Raw genomic sequence first — 21,799 nt, 5'->3', positions numbered from 1 at the left:
AAAGTGAGCACTGAAAGCAGCTGGAGGTGTCTTCATCCTCAGGGCTTATCCTGCTAGGAAAATACAGTCAGGTTATTGTGTTCCGAAGTCTTTCGGGAAAATTCCTCTCTATGTTTACTCCATCACCTCAGTGTATAATTTAACTAATTTGTTTGCATGATGCTTTTGATTTTTAGGACTTTTAAAAATTAACATTGGTTTATAGTTATGTAAACCTTTGAGATGGTTCCACGGCCCAAAGACGTGTCCTCAGAGAAGTCGGCTTCGCATTTCTAGCCCTTGTCTCTCCTAACCCCTTTGGTCATTGTTTTAAAAGGATTATTTTTCTTTTTCCCCTTTTACTTTTTGCTTTCTAATGCAAGCACGTACATATCTGCCTACAGTTAGATATTTGGGGGGTTTTGTGGGGGGGGTAATTAGTTTTGTTTATTTATTTGTATTTTATTTAGAGGAGGAGGCACTGGGGTTGGAAGCCAGGACCCCGTGCACACTAAGCACATGGTCTACCACTGAGCTACACCCTCCCCCGCAAGATACTTGTTTTTAAGACTTCTTGTTTTCTTGATGACAGCGTGCTCCACACACTTACCGCAAACGAGAGTTTAAAGTTGTGTCCTAATCACGTGGCTTTATTGTTACTTGGCTAATCATGACGTTGACTTAAACGGAATGTGCCTGTTATTCGGTTATTTTAGGAGGGGTACTTACGGCAGCAGCCGCCTGGATAGTCTAACCATGTTCCAGATAGTTAGAAAATACATGAATATACATGAACGTTTCTGTCTAGTCTGTTCAAAAAAAAAAACCAAACTCGGTCTGATTTACATGTATTTCTAGTTCAGTGGTTCTCAGCCGGGTGACTTCATCCCCAGGGGACGTTTGGCAGCATCCCCGTTGTCTGGGGACCTTTCTGGTTGTGGCAGCTCGAGGGAGGGTGGCGGTCCCCCAGCCACAAGTCATCAGGCCATAGTGTCAGCGCCACCAGTCACAAACCCTCCTCAGTTCCAAGGGCCTTGAGAGCTTGGGTCCCTCCGTCCCTTCTTCCTTCTTCTCCCTTTTCTCTCTTCTCTTCCAGGAGAACTAGATTTTTGCATCTAGGACTTTAGGAAAACATAAACCATTTCTGGCAAACAGACCCGAGAACATCACTGGTGTGTGTGGCACTGGGCTTGTGTGGTGTGAGGATTCAGCCCCAGAAAGTCTCCTCTGGTGTAAATTGTGTGCGCGGACCAGGTTTTGGGGGAGGCAGCTTCTGCTGTATGAGGGGGCTAGTGGTCCTGGCCTTGCGGGGTTCCTGTCTGGCCCGGGGGAGAGGGGCATAGAAACAGTGAAAGAAGACATCCTTGGATTTGCAGGGACTCCCAGCCAGGCTGGGATGCCGTGTGGTTCTCCCCAGCAGGTGCCAAGCCTTTTGAAACCATCATCAGTTAAACAAAGCGTGATTTGCAGATACTGACTACTATGTATAAAATAGATAAACAACACGTTTCTTCTGTCTAGCACAGGGAACTCTATTCAGTATCTCGTAGTAACCTATAATGGAAAGAATAAGAAAAGGAATATGTGTGTGTATACGTGTGACGGAAGCAGATGCTGTGCACCAGAAATTGACACAACGTTGTAAACTGATTCTAAATTCAATTAAAAAAAGCAGAGGGCCTTAAACTGTGGGATCCAATCAGCGCCTACCTTCCCCCGGAAACAGGCTGCATCTAGAAAAGAAAGCCAGTTGGGAGACTTGGCACTGAGCAGCTCTTTTCAGCGATTCAGTGTGGACTCGTTAGTTTATGGTTTCATAACTTTTTAAAGCTTCTGGCACTAACTGCAGGTTTCCAAGGGGTTTCATCGCCATGAGTGAGGTCTGACTGCAGGATGACTAGCTGTGTTAATCTGATTCAGTTCATTTCCTAGGAGAACAAAATTATAACTACATTTTCATTAAATTACGGCTGTGACCCATCCATTTCAGAGCCAATATGAGATTATCTCCTACCTCCAGGAGATGTGGATTTGAACATAAGTGTCTGTGGAATTTAATCTTCTGTGAAAGGCGTAGGAGTCGTTAGCTTGTCCTGAGTTTTGTTTTGTCTTCTGTCATTACTTTGTTGAAAAAATTTTTTTAACTTTTTAATGCATAGTTTTTTGGTTTGGTTTTGTTTTCTTGAATAAAAAAGGCACTTGAAACCTGACATTGAGGGAAGCCTTCCTCCTGTCCTGGGCGCCCAGATGGCCCCCCGAGAGGCAAGGCCATGGTTTCTTATGTGTATGTCCAGATGTTCTGGAAATAGCTAAGCACTGAGTTGCTCAAGTCGTCTTGTTTTTTCTTGTTTCCTCCCTCTTCCTTCTTACAGTGTGAAGACATCGCTTTTTCGAATCCGTCATCAATTATTTTTTATCTACAACTATTACGTTCATATATACGCTGTTGGTTTGTCTCCTCAGATTTTTGCTTCTAAGGCAGATAATAGCAGATAGTTTGGATAGCAAACTATCCAAACGGTTGTGGAAGTTGTCTAGAAAAGTTGAACTGAATTTTTTTATGGGTGAGTTTTCTTGCAGCAAATAAATTACAGAAGTACCGCCCTGTCATTTCGTGTTTGACCCCTCGTGTCTGAGGCTAAGTGGCAGCTCCACGTGGTCCAGCTGGTGAGATGCAGAGCTGGGCTTAGCATCCAGTTGTGTCCTTTCCGTCACGTGCAGAGGCGTGGACGGCCCCATCACCGGGGCGAGTCTTCCTTCAGACGAGCCTAGTGTTCAGATGTTGAGGGTTTGGAGGATAGGGGTTTCTTGACTCTACCTTCCTCCACTTTTCTCTCCTTCTCGGCGGCAGTGGGCCTTACCGGGGTTGACATCGTAACCAGCCAGGAGCTCTTACCACCTGCAGGGGGTCCAGTTGGCAGGTCTCAGTGGGATCTACGTGGACAGGCAGGTGGGGACCCTTTCCGTGTCTGGACCGCGCTGTTCGAACACTTGTGTTTCAGCTCCTGTGCGTAACCTGAAGATCCTCTGTCTTTTGCCAAGTTGTAAATCGAAGAAATGGGTCCAGGGTGAAGGGGAGATGTCACTCCTCCTGTGTCCATCCTGCCCCTCAGCCTCTCACAGCGCTTGTTTTGCACATCATTACGGGACAGTCATGTGCATCGAGGGGCTGGTCAGGGAAAGGGTGAGTCAGAGAAGGCTTGTCGTCTCTCCGTGCGCGCTCCCTCTGCGCACACGGCAGCTCTGCGGAGCCCAAGTCTCACCTGCCGACGCGTGTCAGAGAACGGCTCAGAGCTTTGCTTTGACCCCACATGGGACGAGGGTTGTCTGAAAAGGTCTGGCTGGACGAGGAAGTGCGTTTTCTTCCCGCCAGGTGGTCGCTGACACGTGTTTCCTTTATGCCCGGTTGAAAGCCTGGGCATGTTGGTTTTCAAGCTCTTGTCTGGTCTCGGCCCTGGAAGTGCTTACACAGCTAATCTGGCCTTTACGATTATTTCCACTTCGAGCTCGGCAGGGAGGCTCTTTGGGGACATTCAGACAGAAATGACTTAATTGGATTTCAGCCCAGACACGGTACTGTGGAGCTTTGGGGATGGCGCTAATTGGACAGCTGCCATAGGACGTCATCTGTATAGCTTTGAGCTGTAGGATTTAGAAGTGCTCTTTGATTTCGTCCCCCTTGTTGGCTCGTTGCTGATTTGTTTAATAGATGAAATACTCAAGAAAAACAAGCAATAAAAGGAAGACGGATGGTTCATCCACGGAACTGTTGTTTGGTTTTGGCAGAGTCGCGCTGTGACGTGCATAAGGGGTTCAGGGTCCTCAGATGGAAGTTTAGGAGAAGAGGCTTCTGGAACGGTGCCCGGCACCGGACAGTTGTAACAGGTCTCACAGGTAGGACTAAGGAAGCCAGGAGTTTACTGGATACAGATGTCTGCTCAGGGTCATTTTGTCGAGAGCCTGCCGTGTGGCCAAGGCGGGAGGACGCCAGCATGTGCAGGCCCCTTCCCGGAGGCGCCTCCGGTCCACACGGCCTCTAAACGGGGAGTTGGATTATGAAAGAGTGATTCCTGCAGGAACGGAGGACATTTATGAAGAACATCCCAGAAGAGGGGACGTTTGAGTTCATCCCTGATCGATGATTTGGGTTGGGCTGGGCAGTGACTTTGGGAAAGTGGAGGTGCCGAGCTGGACCCAGGATGGCTGAAGAGTGGACGCGAAGGCACAGAACTGTGACGGCGTCTCCATTTGGGGAAACCATGGGGAATACATTTTGACCATTTTAAATTATTTAGATTTAGACCATTTCAAAAGCAGCTAAATATACTTTAAAAACACAGTGAGAGGAGGGGTATAGCTCAGTGGTAAAGTGCATGCGTAGCACGCACAAGGTGTCCTGGGTTCAATTCCCAGTACCTCTGTTTAAAAAAATTAATAAATAGAGAAACCTAAAATTACCTCCCCCATTAAAAAACATTAAAACAATAAATAAATTAAAAACAGTCATATTAAAATTTCTAGTCAGTTGTAATAATCATAAATTTGTTCTCTGTAAGATACATATTTATAACTATTAGCCTTTCTTTTTTCCAAATGGGAAAGTGTAATGCATTCCACTCCCTTCTCCTTCCACATTTTGTGGGGTTTTGTGGAGCCCCTTTCTGGGGTACTGTTGTATCTGTGCGAGCATCACTGCTACTCAGGAATGGGGGGGACATCGAGCTGAATGGTTACCCGTCAGAAATGAAGCAGGAAAACACACAGTGAGGTGCTTTTTCACGGTTTCTTAGAAGCAGATCCATTCTGTAGGAGGCATCTCAGTTACCAGTAATTTAAAGATTTAAAAAAAAAAAGCAACCTGAGCAACAACCAACAACAGAATCCTTCCCAGCCTTTTGCTCCAGAGCTTAGATGTTTTACCTCTGGGGCTTTTCCCAGACGCCAGAGGCCACAGGCTCTTCCCTGTCCATCCATCACCCTCATCTAATTGCTGTAAAATTCCTGTCCTCCACCCTCATGTCTAGAGTCCTGCAGCTGACCCCCCGCCCCCCGCCCCCGGCAAGACTGGGAGAGCCCCAGGTTGGGCTTGGACTTTTCAAAACTCAGTTGAGAAAAAGAAACCCTCAGTGTTGCAGAGAATTCCGATACTCCCTTGGATTTTGCAGTGGTGAAGTTTTGTATCATTCGGGGTCCAAATCCACGTGGAGGAAGAGACGCCTTTGGTGTTCGTGTTAGTCCCTTCTGCTCCTTCCTCCTCCCCTTTTATTTCTTCAGGGATGTGTCTAGCATTAGTGGAGAAATACCTTTATAAAGAAAAGTGCACCCAGTTCCCTGTGTCCCCAGCGGGCTGTCAGTGTCCATGAGTGATGACTTGGGCGCGGCCCCCACTGTCCCCGTGACCTTGCACCTGAGAGTGTTTGTAGTCGGGGGTGGTTTTCTGCACAAAAGCGTATGCTTTCCTGATCAGTTAGATCTTGGTTGTAGTTAAGAGCTGATTTGAAACGCTGTCCCTAACAGCGGGTTTGAATAAGCTTAAAAACCCGTTAAACACAGCGGTGGGCAGACATCATGCAAACCCAGTAGGAGACAGGCTTTAATCACTGCTCATTCCTGTGTAAGATGTGAGCCCCGTGCACAGACGCTTTGTTGGAAAAATGCTTTTCTCAAGGGAAACACTGCCACCTCCCTTTCTCACACACGAATCTCTTGGAGGGACCCTGCAGCAGGGTCTCAGCTCAGATCCATCCAGCTTTCCCGCCTGGCCCACCACCACGTATCAGAGGACGGGCTTCCAAATCCCAGCCACCGTGCCCCTGTCCCGGGCGGGTGAATCAGTTCTCCAGCACTACGTTTGCTCCTGGTGCGGTGGGTTTAGAGTTTTGAAGGCCTGTGTTCCTCACTCTCAAGCCTCGTAAGGAGAACCTTTAACCTCTCTGAGAACGTTAAGCCATGTGTCAAGTGGGTATAATTAACATCCCCGTGGAGGGCACGGCGCATGTGGAGGGAGCCCCCGGCCCGGCCGCCCAGACGGACCCTCGCACGCGTGCACCAGCCTGGGGAGAGCCGACTCCAGGCACGTTCCTTTTCAATGAAAATTTTAAAAGTATGGCTTAAGTCCAGAAGAACCCCTGAAAACCCTAGCACAGGGGTGGTGTTTGAGGGCCAGGCTGCGTTGAGTCGGCGGCTTTCTCCCATAAGTGGCGTGTGTGAGGCCAGCGGTGAGGACTCGGAATCCTCAGTCAGGACCTGAGTCCAGACACCGAAACTCCTGTTTCTGGAGAAGCTGTCATCAAGTTATTGTAAACGCGTGGCCAGGGTGGGGGAGAGGGGCGCCGTCGTCCTGGGGGACGTCTGACATGCTGTCCACACCCAGTGTTCCCACCGTGTTTGCCCGTCGCCCTGCCCTTGTGTTAAATTGTATATTTAAACAGAAATTATTCTCTAAAATAATGCCAGAGAATGCATAAAGCGGAATTCATTTTGTAATCAAAAGTTATGAACTTGCCTTGTAACATTTTCATGATAGCCCTACTGGAATTAGCTTCTTCTGTTTGACTGAGATAGAATTCGACTTTTCTGTGGAGTGTTTCACATTTCGGGTCATCACCATGGTACGGGTGAATGAACAGAGTGCACTGTCAGCGCAGACCCCTTCTGGGTTTGAAGCGTAGTTAAAGGTGTTGGTGAACTCACTTGGGGTCCACGGAGCTTCCAGGTCCCCTCAGATGTTAGGCAAGGACTGAAAATAGCAACCCAGGTGTTGGGGCCGTGGGGTGACAGCAGACCCCACAGCTGGGAGGGAGGGGTGGGGGTCATGCGGTCAGGCTTCTTGTCCTGACTTCTTGTGGTTTCAGGATGCTATCCTCAGATGCCAGCGGGGATGTTAGAGCACCGAGGTCTGGGTCCGGCAGGTGGCCCCCTCTGTGAACAGCCAGTGCAGGAGACGGGGCCTCTGACAATATCCACGCTCTGTGATTCTTCTCCCAGACTGGCTTCCTGAGTTCCCACTTGGCAACCTCTCTTTTGTTTTTGGCAGCCTTTGAGGGCGTGGGAGGGCCTGGAAGAGACCTGGAAACTTAGGTCCCTTGGTTATGGTGGGGGTCCCCACCCTGCCTGTCCCTTCCCTCTGTGGCGTGTGTGGCCTCTCCCCCTGAGCTGATGCGGGGGAGGAGCTTGGAGCCGGGGGAGAGCGTGTTCTGTTTGGGTCGAGGTCAGTAAGTATTTTTTATGTAGTCTGTTACAAATATTGGTTTGAAACAAAAAGAATGATCAGTTAGTTCTCAAGCAGTTACTTAAGCAAGCAGTCTTCATCTACAGGTATTTCTGTTTCTTTTCAGATTTCGTCTGCTCCTTTCATATCAGTGATTTCCCAGAACCTAATTCCCTGCTGAGGTTTGAGTTGGGTTTGAGACCTCGGAGAATTCCTGCAGCTTCGTAACTCCAGGGCTGTGGTCCCTAAGAATTCACCTGCATTTTGTGTGTCTCTTGTTACTGAGGTCAAAGGTGAGTCTGTGTTTCTGATGAAAACAGGTGGGGGGGGGCTGCTTTTGCCTCAGATGCTCGATTTGCGCAGAAAGTAGGTTTTACGTTAGTGAAACGGCAGGACACAGGGCTCAGATTTGTGGAGGCTCATGAAATACAAATTTCCAAGGGATCTGGTTCAAACGCTAGATTCCTGCTTTGTCCCGTGATGGCCTTAGGGCACCTCCAACCTGTGAAATGCCCCAGCCTCAGCTCTTGGGCCGGACAGGTCATCTTGTGTCTGTAGGAGCTGGGTTTCCTGTGTGCTGTGCTGGGGGGGTCCAGGGTTCATGGGAACCATCTTCAGGGTGAGTCCCATCTTGTGAAGGCTTCATTCCAACTTGGATGCTGGGAAGATAAGTCTGCAGCAAAACACGCAGACAGATAAGGATTCCAAGGATGGGTTTATCTCTATGAGACATGTGCCTGTGTGCGTTAAAATAAAATCGTATCTGTAATACAGTGTGTGGATTGAGACCCAGGGCTCCGGTAATAACAGATTCTGGACAAAAGGCTGTCTCTAGAGCAGACATTTCTTAGCCCTCACGAACGGTTTGGGACATCTGATTTAGGTGTTAAGAGATGCTGTGCGGTGGTCCTGTCCATCGGGGTCCCGGCCCCGGCTGGGCAGTAGGCGTGGTTTAACAGGAGGTCCAGTTTCACCTGCAGAGCGTTGCTCCTGTAACTGTAGGAATAACACCCCATTTGTGAGCATTTCTTCAGAATCTCATTTTGCTTCTGTTATTCACAAATTGTATTAAACTAGCCTTAAGCCTGTAACTTTGAACTATAAAAATCGCTTGGTTTGATTGCTGTGAGTTTAATATAAATTAGGGTTTTCTTTCATTTGGTCAAAAACTTCTAAAATTTTTGTAATCAGTTTTTCCTCCTTGAGGTTTTTTTTTTTTTTTTTTTTTGTAACCACCTCCTTGATTTCAGTTCTGTTCCCCTCTGATGTGTGGTCAGCAGAACTTCGTGGAACCGATGTGCAGTGGTTCATAAGGGTAACATTATGAATTCGCCTTTGTGATTTCTCTGACGGAAATGACACCTGCTCACATGTATTTGGGGGCGTCTGTTACAATTTCCACGTCTGGGTCCTGGTTTGGAGTCAGAGCTTGGATCTCATCCCTGCCAGCTGATGCAAGCTCTCCTTCTTTCCGTGTCCCCGTAAACGACCCTGAGCTGTGCCCTCCCCCAGGACGGTGCTGGTTCTCACTGGTTTCACAACCCTCCGGCCACTTCCAGGTTTCCCTCCCAGACCTTAAGTGATCCGAGCGCCATTGGGTGTCTCACGTCCAATGCTGGGAGCTTTCCCTTACATAAAAAAACATCTTAAGCATCACCACTCAATATTTTTAATAGTCGTTGAAGTGGAACCTTTTAAAACTAGGTCATTTATAAAGGCAGTCGCTTATCAGTCAGTTTGTCAGATTTCATGGGAACGTAAGCTAGAAATTAGTGCAGGTCCTCAAATCTGGCCGTCAGAATTCTTGAGCGATTCATCTGTGACAGAGTCTGACACAAATTCATTAGAAGGTCCTGGTTGTAGGTGACATGAGCAGACTCTGAGTGACTGTCTGGGTCCTCTTCCAGAAAGTGGTGAGTCAGGGGAAGTCGCGTGTTTAATCAGGGCAGTGTATTCTGCACAAGCGCCCAGTGAAAGCACAAGCAAGAGCTGATGCCTGGGTACCACTGGGTGGACAGTCAAACGTAGATTATCATCAAAGTATCCTTATAAGAAGCATTTATATGCATATAATTTTAAAGAATTACTTTTATAAGTTTTGGGGGCCACACCAAAACACTGGTTTATTTATTAAAAATTATTTCCTTGGTTTTGAAAAATGCGCAGCAGGAAACTCACTAGATCAGCCCATTCGTGTAATAAATATCGACTGTGAGCAGCTGGATTCTAGGCTGTTTTTCCTGTGCAGGGACTGTTTTAGCAGGGTGTTTTAGCAGCTACGAAAATAGACAAGATACAGTTCTGGGCTCTCTCTCTCGTGGCCTGGGGAATGGGGCATGCCCCTGACTGCTCAGGGCTGTGGTCACTGCTGTCCTCGGGTTCGTCAGTGGTGAGTCTCGGGCGCCCGAGGCAGGGTAACCCGAGTGAGTGCTAACGCGGGGGGATGTGGGCAGGGGGTAACGGGCCCCCCGCACGGGGGGGTTCGCTGGTCTCCACATCAGGTAGGCAGTCACGGCGGGGGCAGCAGCGAGTCTGTTGGGTCAGTGGGCCTGATGTGCCCGCAGGGGATGGGATGGCTTGGTCCTTCCATCCCTGGTCCTGTCCTAGGAGGACAAAGGCAGTGCCGACCTGGTAAAGTGCTAAGCGGGGACCCAGCCCTGGAAGCATTTCCTGGGTCCCAGGCACCCCATGCAGGCGCTGCCTCAGCAAGCCTACAGCTGGGGCTGAGCCGAGGGGAGCAGTCCTGGGGTGTCCGAGCTGCCTCTCAGAGGGACCCGAGGGGTCCCTGAGCCCCTGTGTGTGGGGACTGCATTTCCCTGTCCTTATTCTCGTCTTCCCAGGAGCTCCCCCCATGTGGAAGTTCAGGAGCCAAGTCTTCGGAACTCCCTGGCCTTGACCCTGCCTGCATTGGGGGGTGTGGAGACCACAGGAAGAGGATGGAGGCAAACCCCCCCTTTTCCAATGGAATTAACTTAACAACATGTAGCCGGCACCTAATTCTCCCATGGCAGTTGAGCGCGGACTGCGATTCCACGTTGTTAGGGGCTGGCTGGTGTTTACCGGGGATGGAGGTGTACGTTTGGAAGTGTTTGCTCCTCCTCTCTGCTTTGGAGGAGTCTGAGAAGAATTGGTATTAATTCTTCCTTGTTTGATCGAATTCACCGGTGAAGCCACGTGGTCCTGGACTTTTGTTTATTGGGGGCATTCTGATTATTGGGTCAGGCTCCTAACTAACAATTAGTGTGTTCAGATTTCTTACTTCTTTGTTACTCAGTCTTGATAGGTTTCATGTTTCTAGGGATTTATCCACTTAGAGGGTGTCCAGTTTTTGGTGTGTAATTGTTCATGGTAGTCCCTTTCAGCCTTCCGATGTCTGTGGTAGCAGATGTAATGTCGCCGCCGCCTCCTCCTCCTCCTTCTCCTCTTCCTCCTCCTCCTTCCTGATTTTCTTTGAGTCCTTTCTTTCCTAGGTGAGTCTAGCTAAAGGTTTGTCTGTCTTCTTTATCTTCAGCAAAACAGCTTTGTTTTATTGATCTTTTCTATTATCTTTTTAGTCTCTGTTCATTTGATTTCTGCCCTGATTTCTGTCCTTCCTTCTACGGACTTTGGGCCTCACTTGTCCTTCTTTTCCTAGTTCCTTGAGGTGTGAAGTTAGGCTGTTTACTTGGGATCTTTGTTTCTCCTTAACGTGGATTTTTATCACTCTGAACTTCCCTTTTAAAACTGCTTTTGCTGCATCCCCTGAGTTTTGGTCTGTTGTTTCCATTTGTCTCAAGAAACTTTTTTTTATTAAAGTGTGGTTGATACACAATATTATATTAGTTTCAGGTGTACAAAGTAGTGATTTGATATTTTTATACATTATGCTCCTTTTGAAGATATTACGGAGTAATTGCTGCTGTTCCCCTGTGCTGTACAACAGAGCGTGGTTGCTTGTATATTTTATACATAGTAGTTTGTATCTCTTAACGTCCCACGGTATTTTTTTATTTCTCTTTTGATTTCTTTCCTGACCCATTGCTTGCTCAGTAATATGCTATTTAATCTCCACATATTTGTAACATTTTCCAGTTTTCTTCACGTAGTTGATTTCTGGTCTTACACCATTGCAGTGGGAGAAGATGCTTGATACTATTTCAGTCTTCTTAAATTTATTAGACGTGTTTGTGGCCTAACTAATGACATACGCTGGAGAATGTTCCACATGTGCTTGAGAAAAATATGTATTCTGCTTCCGTTGGATGGAATGTTTTGTCAATGTCTGTTAAGTCCATCTGGCCTCGTGTGTAGCTTAAGTACAAAATTCCTTATTGATTTTCTGTCTGGATGATCAATCCGTTGTTGAAAGTGGTGTATTGAAGTCCCCTACTATTATTGTATTGCTGTCTGTTTCTCCCTTTAGGTCTGTTAATAGTTGCTTTTTATATTTAGGTGCTCCAATGTTGGGTGTATAAATATTTACAGATACTATTCCTTCTTATTGGATTGACTCCTTTGTCATTATATAATCACCTCCTTTGTCTCTCGTTACAGTCTTTGGCTTAAGGTCTATTATGTCTGATATAAGAGTAGCTACCCCTGCCTTCTTTTGGTTTTCCTTTGTGCAGACTTTCTTTTTTTTTTAAATTGAAGTATAGCCAGTTACAGTCTGTCAATTTCGGGTGTAAAGCATAATGTCCCAGCCATACATACGTATACATATGTTTATTTCATAGTCTTTTTCATTTAAAATTGTTACAAGATATTGAATACAGTTCCCTGTGCTATACAGTAGACAAAAGAAGTTTGTTTTTTTTTAATCTATTTTTATATATAGCAGCTAATATTTGCAAATCTCAAACTCCTAAATTTATCCCTTCCCACCCCCTTTCCCCAGTAACCGTAAGGTTGTTTACTATGTCTGTGAGTCTGTTTCTGTTTTGTAGATGAGTTGATGAGTGTCTTTTTTCTTTTTTTAGATACCACATATAAGTGATATCATATGGTATTTTTGTTTCTCTTCCTGGCTTACTTCATTTAGAATAACGATGTCCAGTTCCATCCATGTTGCTGCAGATGGCATTATTTCATTCTTTTTTATGGCCGAGTAGTATTCCGTTGTATAAATATACCACAACTTTATCCAGTCATCTGTCAATGGACACCTGGGTTACTTCCACGTCTTGGCTATTGTAAATAGTGCTGCTGTGAACCCTGGGGTGCAAATAACACTTTTTCTATATCCCAGATACCAATCCTTTGACATTAGACATAATGGTTTCTTTAGTAGTATGTTTTATCTTATTTTGATCTAGTAAGGTTGATAATTCCCACCTGAGAATCCAGACTCATTGATGAGAACAGAGTCCTTTCCTGGGCCAGCAATGGGTACCACTGTTTATAAATGTTAATGCTCTCCTATCAGGGGGAGTCTTAGATTTTCATAGCTCTGCTGAGAGGCTTATATGTATTCTGTTTCAGTGTCCAACAACCTTTTTTTCAGTGTAGGTGCTGATAAAGATAAATTCACATATTTTAAATGCTGGAATTGTATTAACAGTACTGGAATTATTTTGGCCAGGCATGCAGTCTCGTCATATGGTGCCTTCTCAGGAGTTTAATGAGCTTTGCTCAACTTTTATCTTTCATTTTCCGTTGCCAGAAAGAGTTGGGAGATTCGCTCTTTGTGATTGATCTGTTATTTCATGAATATTTATTTCTATTCCGTGTACTTTCACCCTTTTACTTAAAGTGCCTGAATGACATGGAATTTAAATTTTTAATCGGGATTTTTCCATGGCTTCCATCACGAGTGAAGACCCCTGATGTCTGATAACTATGACAGTATCAAAAGGTGAGACGGTTCTGCATGGAGTTCCTTAAATGTGGGTCCAGCTGCAAATCGGGACCTGGGCATGGGACGCAGTATCTCAGGGTCTTGTCCCCATGCGAGGACCCTGGTGGCCAAGGCCGCCCCAGCTACAGACACAGAGCATCTGTTCACTCCTTTGAGCGCTGCCTGGGAACACCCAAGCTCAGGCCCTTCTCTGTGTGCTGTGTGCCGGGAGGCAGGGTCCTTGGCTGCAAGGAATCACATCCAGCGGGAAAACAGACGATAAAAATATGTGTGAGGGGTCAGTAAGAGCCCCGGAGGGGAGGATGGAGGGCGGGGCCGGGGGCAGACGGGGCTTGGTGGAAACTTGGGTTTAAGCGTGGGAGGGGGGAGCAAGGCAGGACCTCTGGACTGAGGCCCGAACAAAGTCAGGGACCAGACCGTGGAGCAGAGGCTGGAGGCCAGAGCCCACCTGGCGGCTCTGAGCAGTGGCTCTGGGACTATCTGGTTGAATGATAACATCATAATATATAATATTATATAATGACAGTGTCAGAAGCCAATCGAATGACAATGTAAGCGTTTCTGAATCCCTGTAAAAGCTGCACTTAAGTCCGGTGAGACCTGCCGTTTGGTGTCGCGTGGACGTAGGTGTGTGTGGGGCCGGGGTGTCTAACAATGGTCACGCACAGACCAGATGCCGGGTACTTCCTTTGACTGTCTGGTTTCGTATCCTCACAAAACGAAAACAGAGGTCAGAGGTTAAGCAACTTCCCCCAGCGTCACCCACCTGGTGGGAGCAGAGCCGGGACCCTCATCCCAGCTCCCTGGCCCTCAGGGAACGTTCTTGGGGACGGCTCTCCTCCAGGTCCACGGAGGAGACCTTCACGGATTCAAAGACAGAGACTTCACGGGCCACTGTGACGACATCCAGCAGAAATTTAAAAACCTCATAAAAAGAGCTTCTCCAGAATAACCCGTGGAACCAAGGTCACCTGGGTCTCAGTGACTCCGAAGCCTCTGGCCTTAACCGTTCAGCCACGCTCAGCAGGAGCTGCTGCGGGAAGTGGCAGTCTGCTCGGAGTGACAGCCGTACGGGTGACAGCCGCACAGACAGGCCTGCCCCCCATAAGCCCCCAGAGGAAGAGTCCGGAGGAACTAAGCTCCTCCACCCTGTGTTTTTGCTTTTTAAATTATTTTGTGGGGGAGGGGATTAGGTTTATTTCTTTACTTACTTATGTATTTATTTATTTACTTACTTATTTAATGGAGGGACTGGACACTGAACCCAGGCCCTCGTGCGTGCTGGGCGTGTGCTGTGCCACTGAGCTGCACCTCCCGGCTTTGACCCTGTGTTTTGAACTCTGGAAACCTGAAACCTTCCACCTCGTCTGGCCTTCCCTTGCCCTTCCTCAAATAAAACACTGCACGACCACATGGCCCTTCCCCGATCATACCGGGAACACCAGGAGCTACTTCCGTTCCCCCAGGTGACGTCACAGGCCAGTTCCCCCAGGTGAAATTGGGATGCAGTCCCTGTGGGTGGGCGTCTCCCGTACCCTCGAGATTTCTTTTTTCAGCCTGTCTGCAGCATCCTGCCACCCGGGACGCTGCCAGGTAGGAGAGGATTCTTACCTGGTAAAGCTCAGGCTCTGTGATCAGACCATTCTCGTGGGTTCAAATCCCCGCTCAGGCACTTTGTAGCCTGGATGAGAGTATTTAGTATCTGTGAACCCCGGTTCCCACATTCATTACACGTATCTGTAGACCCTCTGGATTTCATAGGGCGACTGTCAGCCTCTGAGGAGCTGACGCCTGGGAAACAGCCCCATGAGATGGACGCTGGCAGCTCATCCTGTGACCTTGGGCGGCTTCCCACTCAAGACGCTGCCTGTGCCCGCACCTCCTCATTCATGGAGGAGGCTGCACCTGCTTGGATGTTCGTTTTCTCCTGACATCCAGGATAGTTTTGTGCCTCAGGGAAGTGCTGAGACCCTGACTCTCATCACAACTTAATTAACTTGCTGAGACTTGGAACAGCCCCTGGATTCCATATTGTGTCCTGCTTAAGGTGGACACCTGTTCTCCGTCATTAGTGATACTGCCTGGAAAAAGCTGCCAACGGGACTTCCTCTCCCCCCGCCCCGGTCTCCGCTGGTTCCTGCCAGCTCCCGTCAGATCAGTTGGCATCTGGCAAGCCTTTCATGTGCAGCACAACGTGAAACTGTAATGAAGAATTTATAAGGTGTTTTAGCTGCTTCTGAGACGGTCGCCTTGAGTAGGCCTCCTTGACGCAGAGGTGCCGTTTAAAGTGTTTGCTCACGGAGGAAAACGCCACAGCGAGTGGGGGAAGTCGAAGGACGTGCTCCTTCTTGGGACTGACCTTGGCTTTCCGACCTTTCACCGCGTTGGTTTTTGGTGGCTCCTGGAGCAACTGGCCATCGACTCAGTGGCTTAAAACAGCCCAAGTTGATTCTCTTACACGTCCGGGGGGCAGGAGCCCCAGCCGGGTCTCATGGGGCTGAATCAAGATGTGGGCAAGGCTGAGTATCTCCAGGGGAGAAGCCGTTCCTTGCCTCTTCTGGAGTCCTGGTACCCTCGTCCAGCCTCACCTGCAGCAGCACCGCCCCCCCAGGTCCCTCTGACTCTCTGCCTCCTCCCCTGCTCACATGGGGCTCTGTGACCACACTGCGTCCACGCGGGCAACACAGGGTCCTCTCTCAGGATGGGCCAATCAGTAACTTAACTCCCCTAAACTCCCCCACGTAACCCCACGTAGCCACAGGTTGTAGGAAGGAGGATGTGGGTGTCTTTGGGGGGGGCCAGGCTATTATTCCTTCTACTGCATCTTTGAGCGAGTTTCCATAATGATTGGTTAACTGCACTGACGCCATGAGATATTACAAAGAAAAATCCTTAAGACCCATATTGAAAGTAGGTCATGTTATTGGAGTAATTCAGACTGTGTGTTGAAAATCAAGGTAAGGTGACTTTTTTTTTTTTTCCCATGTAGTCAGTTTCTTTTCTTACCTGGTTACCCCCAAACCAGTCATTTGCTCACAGACATGTATTTTAGTATGTGTGTAGCCACACGTACACACAGGTATTTTTCTGAAATTCCAAGTCAATATCCTAGAGGTAAAATGTTACCCTTGTTTTGTCTGTCTGTCCATCTCTCTCTATTTTGAATTGAAATTAGTCAACCATATTCCATCCAGATGAGGTTTATGTCACACCGTGGGACTGGCAGCTTTTTAAAGCTGCGTGACCCTGTCCTTCTCAGTGGCAGCTGGATCGGTCAGTCCAGAGGAGGGGGAATGAGGTGGCTGTATACTACCCTGGAGTCATCAGTCCGCCTCTCCTTGAACTTCCTATTGAACCGGGTGGCTGAAGCTTCAGCAGCCTCTGCGGGCACAGAGCAGGGCCTCCTGGGCGGTAAATGGGCGAACAGGTAACCTCAGGTGATGCACGTGCTCTTATAAGTCCGGCTGCAGGTTGTGCCCTAGTGACCTCTGGGGAGGAGACCTGGGATGGTGACGCTTAGACAAGGAGGGGAGGGGAGGGTTCTCTGCAGAGGCTCTTCTATGCCTGGGTCTGCATGCTCACCAGGGAGCCCTGGTGCCCTGGAAGGGTGCTGCATCGGAGGGGCTTCCTAGATCCTGACAGGAGGCAGGGAGGGCCTCTGAATGAGCCTAGCTGGCATTTCCCAAGCGCTCTGCAGCACACGGAGGCTTTCGGGACGACCGGAGTTCCCGTTCTTGGGCTCTCCCGTGCTGGGCACCGTGCTCAGCTTTCTTCACAAGCTCCCAAGTGACATGCCCTGCTCGCTCCCCCAGGTGACAGAAGGGCAGCTGGGCTGAGGTGCACAGCAGGACTGCCACCCACGTGTGTATGACGCGAGACCCCGCCGTCCTCAACACCGCGCTCTCCACGGTATCTCGTGGGGCGAGGCAGGTCTCGCTGTTCCCATTTTACAGAATAAGCTGAGGCCAAGGTGGACACACTGAATCCCAGACTCAACTCCCTGTTTCTGTTGACAGTTATGACCAAGTGGTTCGACGTGGTCCCCGGCACCTTTTGGGAAGGATCTGTGACCATTTTTGGGTGTCACGGGAACACTGACTATTGTGAGGAGTACGTAACCCAGCCATAAGCCAGCAAGATGCAGTGAACAGAATCCTTTTTAGAAAGAGTCCCAGAATAGCACTGATGTTATTTTAAGAGTTAGTGAAAACTAAGGGGCCAAGAAAGTTTTTATAGCTATTCTGGTCTGTTGCTTTTTTTTTTTTTTTTAAATCTTCTTCCACCTAAGACTTTAAAAAGCAGCTTAGCAAGTTAGATTTCCTGAGAGTTCCTTTTATTCAGTGTAACATGGGATTCTTGCTAAGCTCTAGTCTAGACTGGTCACATGACACTCAGGACAGTGATCTGGTTATAAGACACCAAATTTGCGGCGCTTGCTTCTTCCTGTTGGCTGTAGCCGGGTGGGAACTAGCTTAGTTAACAAAGGCAGAAATAAGGTTTCTTGAGCTGCCCGAGCTGGAGGCACGCATGTGTATGTCGTTTGGCTCTGCCCTCCGTGACTCTACCTTAGCCTGAATCAGAATCCCACTTCTGACTTAAAATTCCAGTGGTCAGTCAGGATGTACTTTTTCAGACTTTCTTCTGGTGGGGCTTTTCCACGTTAGGAATTTAAGTCAGTTTGTATGTCTGGTTTTATTGTGGAAAATCTTGGTTCAGCGCTGGTCTCTTACCCACTGCAGTGCTTCCTGCACCCAGAGACGTACTCCTCCTGGTGAGTCACGGCTGCTGCTGGGCTCCTGGGGCAGCTTCCCGAGGCCTGGGGTGGAACCCCCACCCTGGCCCCACCCGAGGGCCCCTCCAGGTGGACGTCCGGCAGCCTCTGCAGCCCGCGAGGCAGAGGGGGGTCCGTGTCCCAGGTGCTGGTGGGCAGGGCTGGGGGGGGGGGGCCCTTCCTGCACCTGGGCCTGCACCTGGGCCCTGACCGACGCGGAGGCAGAGGGAGAGCATCTGCAGCCTTGTTCTAAGGGGCGTCTGCTCATACTCCACGCCTTGCTCAGCCCTGGCTCCCCGCCCGTCCTGCTCACACCCCGCATCCTGAGCGGCACCCCCACCATCCCACCCTCCTCTGGGCCCCAGCCCCCCCACCCTCACTGCAAGTCACTGCAGCTCTGTGGTCCTGTCTCCTGAAAGCTCATGCTCCCCTGAAAGGCAGGTGTTTTGGAGATGGAATGAGTGGTCCTCCTGCACTCGAGTCCTCCCCTGGACTGAGCGATCACCTTCCCACGGCCCACGCTCCGGGCCCAGGAAGCGGACCCGCGAGGGGGCCTGTGGACACTGCGGACACTCAGGCCACGCTCCTAGAGGTTCCGATATGATTGGCAGGGTGGAGCCAGGCACTGACATCTTTCCAGGCTCCCATGGGATAGTCAGTGCACACCGAGACATACCAACCTGGCCAGCTCATTTCCCTGCTTTTCTGCAGTTAAGTCATGCAGGAAATTAGTAAGTTGCTTTGATTGGTCTTAAGTGGTGGGCAGTCCTTGTTAAAAATCTCTCTTCGAAACTGTGTCATTAAGAAAGAAGCCTGGTATTCGAGTAAACCATTCTCTGACCCCCGTTCCTGTGTCTGCTCTGGCCCCTCCCATTATGATTGAATAAAGAAACGACCTTCATGACTTTCAAAGATCTAACTGGACGGTAAGGTCAGCATAGAGTGAGACACGGGGTGAACTTGGGGTTTTCTGCAGTTGGAAATGGGCTTTGTGAAAGTCTGTCCTTGGATGCTGTGGACATCGTGCAGAAAGTCTGTTAAACGTCTCCTCCTTCCCGAAAGGTTTGCCGTCTCTGAATGTGGGAGTCCGTTCACAAAAGAGGAGAACATGCATTATTTATAACTGTCTTTAGCGTCGAGTGGAAGGTGTCATGTTATTTAAGAATGGTGTCCATGCTTCTGTGGAGTCGGTGTGCATGTGTCCCCTCTGCAATCCTGAAGTCATCCCTGCAAATAATGAGAACTCCTCTCTGTCAGAGAAGGGGATTTTAGTCCAGAGTCTTTCCATTATTCATTTCTTCGTAGCTCTGAGTAAACATCTAGTCATTTAAAGGGCTAAGTGTTCAATTTTTCTGCTGAAAAAATCAGCGGCCCATCTTCTCCCTGAGATGTACGGAGCTGCTGAAGTAGCTCGTAACTAGATTCGTGTCAGTCGTTCATGTGTACCTTTGCCATTGGTTACTTTCAGAACTGACTTAACTAGGTATGTAATATACTGTATTTTTTGTTGTATTAATAAACCTCATTTATAAAATTCACTAATAAAATTCATTTTGGAATAATTTTGTATTTCGGTTCACTCCTGCTGCTGGACGTTTTATGAGTCTCGACAAATGTGTAATGACGTGTGTCTACTGTTAGCGTAGCATTCAGAGCAGTGTCACTGCCCTGAACATCCTTGCGTTCCATCTAATCATTCCTCTCCCCACTCGGCCCTTGGCCACCACTGACCTTTGTAGTGTCTCCCTAGTTTTGCCATTTCCAGAAAGTCATGTCCCTGGAGTTGTTAAAGAAAAAAAATGACACTTGTTGAAGAGCAGTGAAGCAGACTGTGCTCGGCTGCGGGGGTGGTACCACAGGGGAGTTCCGCAGTAGGGGAGAGAGGTGGGGCTCACCCCCACACACAGAAGGGGAAGTGGGGATTTACAGCCACAGAGCAGGTGGGAAGTCCGTCCGTGAATGGAAACCACTAAGAGGAACACGAGCCATCAGAGGGGACCGGGCCCTGCTGACCTAACAGGACCCTTCCCGAGAGCAGGCGGGGATGGGCAGCAGGATCCGTGCTGGGGCTGCGTGAGGCAGACGCAGACACGGGAGTTCAGGGCAATGAGCGTTCCGGGGAGCCTGACGGAGGTCTGGTTGCAAGAGGGGCTTTGTGGGCGTCACGCCGTCGGCAGCCTTTTCAGATTGGCTTTTTTCACTCGGCCGTGTGCATTCAGAGTCCTCCGTGTCTTTTCGTGGCTTTACAGCTCAGTTCTTTTTCTTTTTAATTTTTTATTATTTTTTAATTCCTTTTGGGGGGGAGATAATTAGGTTTATTTAACTTATTTATTTATTTAACAGAGATAGCGGGGAATGAAACCAGGACCTCCTGCATACTAAGCGTGGATTTCACTAATTTTCTTTTCATATATCAGGATCCAGTCCGGGACACCACATTACGATTTGGATGTGGCATATACATTAAATACGTTCATAAAATTCAGCTTATCCAGAGAAAATGGCTGTAAGGGTATCGGCTGTCAGTATCTGGTGTTGCTTACTTCAGCGACCACATTACTCATGATCGGGTTACTTAGATTTTTTTTGGAAAGTTTTTTCATTGTTGTTCGTTTTTAGCAGAGCACGCAGAACTCCTGCCGTACAAAATTCAGGTTTGTTTTATAAGGTCGCTGTTGCTAAACAGAACACTAACGCATGCTAAAAGAAGGTCATCTTAAGACCGAGTCTTCTGGGACCCAGGAGGGCCGGCCACCGGGCTGTGATGAAAGCCGTCAGGCACGACGTTCCAGGTGGGTGCGCGGGGCCGGGGCTGCGGCTGGGTCTCTGACGAGCCTGTCCGCATGTTCTGCCAGCAGGAGGACTCCATGAAAGATGACAGAGGAGGTCATCGTGATAGCCAAGTGGGACTACACGGCCCAGCAGGACCAGGAGCTTGACATCCGGAAGAACGAGCGTCTGTGGCTGCTGGACGACTCCAAGACCTGGTGGCGGGTGCGGAACGCGGCCAACCGCACGGGCTACGTGCCGTCCAACTACGTGGAGAGGAAGAACAGCCTGAAGAAGGGCTCGCTGGTCCGGAACCTCAAGGACACGCTCGGTGAGTGTCAGCCACCGGGACCACCGCTGTCCTGGGGGTGGGGTAGGGTGCCCAGTGCTTTCCCGGGCGGGGGTGGGGTGCAGGGGTCATTGTTTTAGTTTGTGTTTGAGAAAAAAAAAAAAGGTCTGTTTTAATATTGACCTCTTTCTACTTGTCTTTTTTGAAAATCTCTGAAAACAAGGAGACCCGGTGTAGAAAGAGCAGGTTTGTCGTGTCGAGGTTGTAGTGTTACGTCAGCCGACACGTGTGTATGTTTGACCCCCGCGCGTTTCTGCCTCCTGGCATCGACTTTCTGGAGGGTCCTGCGGTGGGGTGACCCCTCCACGCATGTCGACAGCCCCGCGTGTGTCGTTCCGTCTGATCTTCTGGCTCAACGAAATCCTGTCCTGTTGTCTAGAGGAGGGAGGGCAGAATGCAGGCTGAACCCCATGAATTGTTTCCTCTTCTAAGTTGGTGGCATTGTACCCTGAGTCATGGACGGTTGGGTTCGTGGCAATGGGATGCTGTAGCCGCCTGGGGGGCGGGGAGGGGGCTGCTGGGCGCACCCCCCATCAGCTCGCTGTCTGCCTGGCTTTCTCCCCGCCTGCCTGTTCCTTTTCCCTGGTGTCCGGACGTGGGGAAGGCCACATGAAGCACGGTTTTTGGGAGATGCTGAACTTTGCTGACATGTTTGGTCCTTCTTATCCTTTGTAAAAAACACATTCTCAGGATGCTAGTGAAGAATGAAATACCCAGAAATTGACTGAAGTGGTGGGAAGTGAAATAAGACAAAGCAGGAGCTCGGAGTTGCCTCCAGATTCCCTGAGCAGCTTGGCATTTTTCCCTGCAGTTTTTAGAACCAGAGAAGACAGCTGAACTCTGAATCGCGTCTTTGGCTAGTGCTCAGTTCCGCGTGAGCTGTGG

At 49.0% G+C, this 21,799-nt stretch overlaps 1 protein-coding gene across 4 annotated transcripts in view; it reads left to right on the top strand.

Moving 5' to 3' along the window:
- NCK2 (NCK adaptor protein 2) overlaps window positions 1-21,799 on the top strand; it is a 70,913-nt gene that overhangs the window by 29,905 nt on the left and 19,209 nt on the right. For 2 of the 4 annotated variants that reach the window (XM_032474340.1, XM_032474338.1), the window contains exons 2-3: window positions 7,317-7,482; window positions 20,652-20,896. In XM_032474340.1, the coding sequence (XP_032330231.1) occupies window positions 20,671-20,896 (226 nt within the window). In that variant the 5' untranslated portion in view covers window positions 7,317-7,482; window positions 20,652-20,670. The remainder of the gene's footprint in view (window positions 1-7,316; window positions 7,483-20,651; window positions 20,897-21,799) is intronic. The other 2 variants (XM_032474339.1, XM_032474341.1) reach the window with 2 other exon arrangements.

This window comes from Camelus ferus, chromosome 36 (genome assembly GCF_009834535.1).
Source record: "Camelus ferus isolate YT-003-E chromosome 36, BCGSAC_Cfer_1.0, whole genome shotgun sequence".
In the NCBI taxonomy this organism is placed as follows: Eukaryota; Metazoa; Chordata; class Mammalia; order Artiodactyla; family Camelidae; genus Camelus; species Camelus ferus.
The sequence above is the reverse complement of the archived record's forward strand: the minus strand, read 5'-3'. Positions and strand labels throughout refer to the sequence as shown.